Here is a 7702-nt window from a genome sequence, read left to right as displayed (position 1 = left end):
TTGGGCTCATACAACAAACAATTGAAATGGAAGATACAGATAAGTTAAAATGGACAAAATAAAAAGGGGCAGAGAAAAATAAAACTGAAAAATGCCCCCCTTTCCTTTAAACCTGATCAGGGCTTTTCAGGAAATTAAACACTGAGACTATTAGATTCAGATAGAAAACAGATGATGTTATGCATAGAAATACTGCAGCAGATTCAATGTCTAGGCAGCAGAGACATATGTGAATAATCAATGAAGTATTTTTGGAAAGAACCTTTTATGTTTTTAATACTTAACACTTCATAACTGAGCCTAATAGGCAGAATAAAAAGAAGGCAGCACAAAATGCAACTAGTAGGGTGAATATTTTTCCAGACACTAGTCCTTTTAGGCCCTCTTCCCCCCTTTTTCCACAGTACCCCATCTTCCTCCATTGACTAATGTTCATTTGCTTTTCTTCTCTAAAAATTTTGCTAACCTTATAAGTCAGTAAACTACACAGCTTTCAGAGTCCATTACTGTATCACTATTATCACTTACTCAGAGAAAATCCTGTAAATGGACAGTAGACATTTTCTTCATGAACAAAAAGTTCAAAATAAGAGAAATAAATATACAAGCTTCTTTACAGTTTGTTTCCCAACTTTGTCTCTTCTGCTTACCAAGATTCATAACTAAATTGAATTGTATATGGCACATGAAGACATCTAGTGGCTGAATGTTAACACTATTTACCAATAGCTATAAAGAAGACTATGTTTTCTAATTTTCATGAAGTCAGCACTGGAGAAGTCAAATTTATTTGTATAGCCTATGAACTCAGTCTCCATTACAAATGCTCAAATAATCACCATTTTTTGGCAATTAAAGTCTTGAGTCTTGTGTTTTACCAACTTAATGGCATTTTCTTCTTCTTCAAGCAACAAAAGGCATATACCAACATGTAAGACCACAGAGTTAAAAAAGAAAATCTATGAAATTATTTACGAGCCACCAAGGATATATGCAATTTAATTTCTAGTATAGTATAGTAAATATTTTAGGCATCCAAACATTTTCTTCATTCTTCCCTCCTCCCTTTCTCTCCCTCTTAATTTCCTGTCCTATTGTTTGTATAGCAAGGGAAAAAAAATAAAGCACAAACATTAGAGAATAACATGGAATGGATCTTAATGCATTACGGTAATTAAATGGTTTTGCTCGTTTCTAATAGTAAGCATATGTATTAAAACAGTCAGAATTCACATAGTCTTTGATTATGCATCCATTTCTCTTGTGAAGGCAGTTGTCAGGTGATATATTTTCAAAAGTCATTTGATAGCTAGAAACTTTTTATTTACAAAGTAATTGGAAGCAGATTTTTAGAAATTGCATGTAATTTAATTGAATGCATGATCGAATGAAAACTACATCTATGTTTTATTCTAGTAACAATTGTTCTATAGTACCATCTAGTTATAGAAAGAAAATAATTAGATACATTATTTAACAACTTTTGCTTCCTGGCAGGTTGAAAAATGTTGTCTATGCATGCAGAGGGAAAATTGAAGTATTTAATGATGTAAATATCAAATTAAATTAACTTAAATACTTCATAAGAAGACTTTATAAAAAGGCTTGTGAAAAAAAATTTATATGCAGAAATAGAGGAAAAGAAGCAGTGCAAAAATTATATGCATTTGTAAAAACATTTACTTCATTGAACACTGGTTAATGCTTTATGAGAGCATTTTGGACAGTAATTCACATTTATCACATTAAATCTAACATGAAATTAATTTTGCAATCTATTTTACCTTTCTTTCATTCATGTCATTATTTTGGCCTTCGTATTCACCCTACAGAAAAAAAACCAAACATTTCATAACTAATGTAAAAGTAGATAAAATTTAATAAAAGTTTTTTCAGCTCTTTGTACGTTGTTGATTTTACTTTTAGGTCACTATTTGAAATGTACTAATGTAAGAGTTTTCATACTAGAATCACACACTTAGAATATACTTTCATTTTCACAGGCAATAAACATTAATGTCTGTGCACTACTGAGTGATACCATCAGAGAACTAAATTTTTAGTAGTATATACGTACATCATGAAGTGGGTATGCTGCTTCATAAACATTGTTTGCTATTAAAGTGCCAATACCTAAAAGAAAAAAAATATTAAGATGGTCAACAGTTAGGCACAGCTAAACAGAAAAGATTATTACAGTTCTCACTTTGTGACATTGCAAACAGGACTGAGTTGTGTTACTGAAAATATTCAAAATCATGTCAAGATGAATATATAGCACCCTGGAAGTACCTGGCTATGGATAACATGTTTTCACAGAAAGGCACATTTGAGGTCTTCTTTTCACTGAACCAAGTGCTGGGGCTCCTACCCTTCCTCATATCAATACATGAGGCCATTCTTCTGAGTCTGAAACAATGCTTCTTTGTTTGCAGGAGTTAAATTAGTTTGTGTTCGCCAAATTCATGATTATGCTGAAAAGCTGGATAGACCAGGACAAGAACTGATGAGTCCTAAAGACTGCAAGCAGGAGGTCTGGTTAAGACTAGTAGTTTATTCCAGACCTCTTTTCTTTCAGTGTCCAGTAAAAAGTAACCTGCTAGTTTGTCTTTAGGGATGAAAAAAACCCAAATATGCATAGTTAAATTTCACAGCTATCATTCTGAAATGTTTGGGAAAAGCCCTGTGATCAGAGATGCTAGATAGGCATTACCAATACATTTTTTTCCTTGGTTCAAAGAAAAATAGCCTTACCACTACAGGCATTAATAGAAACAAGAAATCTTCATGTTTGGATCATGTCAAGTCCCCTATTGAAAGCATGTCATGTTTGGAAAATTTACAGTGGTTCAGAGTTCTGCTAGAAGAAAATATGCCATCCTTGTATAATGTCATAGAAGTGGAATCAGATTCAGCTTACACATATGTAAAAATCAAGAAGCAAATGTGTTTGAATTGTTTTTTTCATCCAATTGTATTATGAAGCAAACGTTTATGAAGACTGAAGACTGCTACAGGTACATCCAAAATCACTGCCCTATCTCTTGTGGAAAATGAGCAATGGAATCTTAAAAAAATAAACAACCAAACAACAGAAGAAAACAAGGATGCTTAAAGACATCTTTTAAACAATTCATGATGAGTGGTTTTAAGTCTTCAGACCAGTGAGAAGGGAAAACCTTAGTGACATATGAAGTATAGGACATTCGGAGCACAATCTCAGAAGACCAAAACAATTAGTGATTTTAGGTCAGACGCGATGCGCAATCATGCTTTGGCTATGGGCCAGAAAGGTGGGAAGGACAGGAGGGTTGCTTCCTCTCAAATGGGATCTTGAGCTGACCTGAGCTTGAAGTGTATCAGCCTTTATTTTCACACTGGAGTTAAAAAAAATAAAAAGGCTGGAAAAATCACTACTGGTTCTTTGATCTCTATTGATGGCTGTTACTACTCTATAAACAAGATATTAAAATAGAGAAAACTTTAAGTAAGAGGCAAAACAACCCCATTGGTAAAGTGCTCTTTCCCTTCCTATCATAACCTTGTAGGACAGATTGCTTCTTTCAGGCTTTCTCTCAGCCCAACAACTAACAGTCTTAAAAGTCTCAACAGGTTCTACAGTCTCTGCTTCCCTTGGGAAAGTGTCAGCTCTGGGGGGTGGCTTTTTGTCAACAGGCTTGGTGTCCCTGCTGCACTTCAGGCTTCTAGCTTTATATACCTTACACAGCCTGGTCTCTAAAATCCTGCTCTCTAGAGACATCTACTTGCACAGGATCCACAGCTCTTAGGGAAAAACATGGTCTCCCCAGTCACCAGGAGAGTTTCCTGGATGCCAGCTAGAGCAACCCAGCAAAAGAATCATAGAATCATAGAATCATAGAATTTCCCAGGCCGGAAGGGACCTCCAAAGGCCATCTAGTCCCACCCCCCCGCAGTCAGCAGGGACACCCCCAACTAGACCAGGTTGCCCAGGGCCTCGTCGAGCCTCACCTTGAATATCTCCAGGGAAGGGGCCTCAGCCACCTCCCTGGGCAACCTGTTCCAGTGCTCCACCACCCTCACAGTGAAGAACCCTCTCCTCATCTCCAGTCTAAATCTGTTCCCCTCCAGCTTGAAGCCATTGCTCGTCCTGTCACTGCAGAAAGAAGGTAGCTTTCCTCTCTGTTGCCCCACCAGAGCCTTTGAGCAGATCAAAACACAGAACAAGACAGAGCAAACAGTGAACAAAATGGATACCAGTTGAACAATTTTTTAGAAATTAGGAGTGCTTGGCATTTTCTCAACCATCTTTTACTTTTTTTTTTAAAGAAAACAGTGCAATAATCATAAATTTAATATTTTTTTTTTCTGGGCAAACCCGAGTATTTTTGGTTGAAAAAGAGAAATCATTTTGTTTCTTTGTTTGGTTTTTTTTTCATATAATTTGAAAAAAATATATCTTTATTTCAGGGAAACCTAAATTAATCTATTTTCTGCTCCAGCTCCTGTACCAAAGAAATCTGTTACTGCAGCTTCACTGCACAAAGTTACACCAAGACTGTGCAGGGATCTGTTACTACTGAACACTTATTCTTTGCACGTATGTTACCCTAGAACATTGTGATCTGCACGTGAGCGGTCAACCTTACAGAAGGACTTCCAGGAAACATGCCAGACAAGGAGCACTATCACTTCTTTGCCACCAGGGAGATGTGTGTCATGGTATCAGAATCGATGAAAGATAAAAGTACAGAAAAGGGAATAAGTACATCGCTATATTTTTTCAACCTCAAGAAAGCAAAAGCTCCAAATATTTCAGGGATACCCCAAAAGTATCACACAACATCTTCAAAACAGCCATAATTAAGTCATATATTTCACTATGCAGTCCACGGACATAATTTTTAAAGCTACAGTAATAAAAATAACCTGGAAAGATGTATTATTCTATTGAAATGGCAAGAAAAATCTGCTCCTGGAAGAAATAATACAACATATTGTAGTTGACATCTGAATTTTCAAAAGCAGATCATATAATAATCAAATCCAATTTTATAACAACTCATGAAATGCAAGTTATGTGCCAGATCCCGCACCTGTAGAAATGAAAAGCAAGCTCCCATTACCATGTCCTATCCAAACCATGGACCAGAAAGTCTGATTTTATTCCTCAGAAAAAACGTTTTTTTCAATCTCTATTTTTTGTGGAAATGTGCCAGCATACTTTTGTGTCCTGCTAGAAAAATAAATATTCTGTGAGATACTTAAACAATTCCTTTCAGAACAACCTATATAATTATCTTCCCTCTCTCTTACCCATGCTGTTTCTGGCCTTTGTAGACGTGCGCTTCAAAATTTCACGTACCTGTGGAATAGAATAGTGACATAACACACAAATCATCTTTTAGCATTATTTTTATCATGGAGCTAATAATAAAACAAAACTCTGAAATAAGAGGCTTCTGCAGAGTTCATTTGCACAGATATTTAAATCATATGCTTCACTCATACATAAATGCGTGACTCGAGGCCACTAGTTAACACTTAACAATGTTGTGGCAACTCCTTGTAGTGGATTGTCTGCCCTAACATTTGTAGGCTAAGATCTGCTGTGTAACATCCTTGTAAAACCATATGAAGGATAAGGACTTCAGGTAGAATGAGAATTTTACACTGAAGAAAATCACAACAAAATCTGACTTTGTAAAAAAAAAAAAAAAAAACCGAAAACATTTAACTTTCACATTTGGAAGTACAACGTCAAGATGCACATGAAGTGATCAGTAAGTATGCAGTATCTATGAAACCCAAGTGTGTACGGATGAGCACAGCACATGAGGGAAGAGTTGGCATTGCATATGCAAAGAGAAATCTTGCCTCACTAACCTGCTGGAGACCTAGCAGGATATCAGGAATATGATACAAGATTTTTCGCCAAAGACTGCTGTAGCTAGGAAATTACTATAGGACTGCAGAGGAGGTCCTTTTATGGAATAAAATCTAGTAAAAAATTAGGAAGTGGGACTTAATAGTGACTTTGAACAGTGTAGAGGAGTCAGTAGCAGCGTTTCCCTACAGAGCATCACCTGCTCTGGGACCACTTGGCAGCTCCAGAAGGGTACTTCTTACATGCTTGTGACTGCTTAGTGCTTTGCAGGAACAGTGAAATGCATAAACTGATGAAATTAGCCAAGCAGTCACCAACTACTCACTATTAAAACAAATCGCATTCAGCATAAGAAGTCAATTGTATGTTACTTTTGTTTACTTACTATTCGGCTGCGGGTAGCATTATCAAAAAAGGTGTCTTTGTCTTTAATGTTATACCTAAAATGTTGAGAGAAAAAATAATCAGTTATGTTTTCAGAGACTGTAGTAATGAGTAAGATAACATATAAGATTCTGATTTAGAATTAATTTAGAAACCACAGCAAGTAAGAAAAACAGATGTTTAAAGGAAATACAAGCTAAATAGTAACGCATAGTAGACTGGGCTATTTAAAACCTAGTCACTCAGAATTCTACCAAGATTGCAGTGATGGTGGGCATAAAAATGCTAAAATATTAACTAACGTAAAATGCCCTTTGGATAAGGAGAACTTGACTGTTGTTTATGTAAGATGACCTTTTAATATTTTCCTTATACCCTCAACACTATAACAATCTGAGGTTGTGTTATTAGGTTTCAATTAGCCTGATGCAGATGTTCATTACTATTTTCCTGGTGACTAACCAGTCAACATTTCACTTGCTTTCAAATAACCACTCCACTGGAACCATGCATTCCCTTAAACCTTAAAATGGTCGTATATGAAATTAGACCTCCCATTTTATTCAATCAATTTGACTTGTATTCAGTATTAATTAAAATTGTTAGAGAGGACAATAAATGATATGGTGGGTCATTATATTTATTACTGAATTTTATTTATCAAACATAAATACAAGGAGACACCCATGAGGAAAAAAGGAATGCTTAATGTTAGACCAGGCCCAGAAGTATTATTCTGAGTGAAAGGGCAAGTGTCAAGAATTCCTTATCTGTATATTATTAGCCAAGTTTAAATTACTATAATAAATCTATCAAGAGGAAAATATTATCGCATTTCTACCACTTCTTTCTTTCTTTCAAAGCAGGCAGCAATATCCTTAACCAAATAAACAGGAATTTGGTGCTAGGATTTTTATCGTTCAAGCTAAAAACAAAGATATTTTATCTGTTTCACTGCTTCCAGTGCCTTATCCAGCAGAAAGTAGAACACTGGCATAAAGTCTCTGTAAGTAAGATTTCTGTTAATCCACAGAAACTGAACTCAGTGCCAATCCGTTTTCATTTACTTGGCCTTCAATAAATTTAGTTTTATGCAGACATACACTTTTATCATCTGGAAATATTATCCAGGAATAATCTGACAACTCGGATATTTCCTTAGGATTTCCAGAAAAACTCAATGAATTTCTGAATTTTGACTGAAATACTGTTAGAAAAAATGACAACACTAAAATGAAAAGTTACAGCTTTCTTCACTTCTTGTTACAATTTAAAGTACTCACAAATATATTTTCTCTCTGGAAAATGGGTAAGACAGGCTTTTCATGTTGGTTTTTCCTTGTTGTGGCACCTGAGGTTGCAGAGGCTCAGTCAATTTGCACCATATTTCATTTAGTGTTTTGAGTATTCCCTCTTCTTCTGTGATTTCATACATCTGAGTAAGTAAAATAT

General features: G+C 35.5%; 1 protein-coding gene across 1 annotated transcript in view; it reads right to left on the bottom strand.

Annotated features, from left to right (window-relative positions):
• Positions 1-7702, bottom strand: part of ANO2 (anoctamin 2, calcium activated chloride channel) — a 230002-nt gene that overhangs the window by 181522 nt on the left and 40778 nt on the right. Inside the window, exons 6-10 of the mRNA XM_014938394.1 lie at positions 7534-7685; positions 6252-6306; positions 5296-5344; positions 2078-2133; positions 1785-1826 (exon numbers count right to left, since the gene is read on the bottom strand). Of these exons, the coding sequence (XP_014793880.1) occupies positions 1785-1826; positions 2078-2133; positions 5296-5344; positions 6252-6306; positions 7534-7685 (354 nt within the window). The remainder of the gene's footprint in view (positions 1-1784; positions 1827-2077; positions 2134-5295; positions 5345-6251; positions 6307-7533; positions 7686-7702) is intronic.

Source organism: Calidris pugnax, unplaced genomic scaffold, assembly GCF_001431845.1.
Source record: "Calidris pugnax isolate Ruff unplaced genomic scaffold, ASM143184v1 scaffold47, whole genome shotgun sequence".
NCBI lineage: Eukaryota > Metazoa > Chordata > Aves > Charadriiformes > Scolopacidae > Calidris > Calidris pugnax.
The sequence above is the reverse complement of the archived record's forward strand: the minus strand, read 5'-3'. Positions and strand labels throughout refer to the sequence as shown.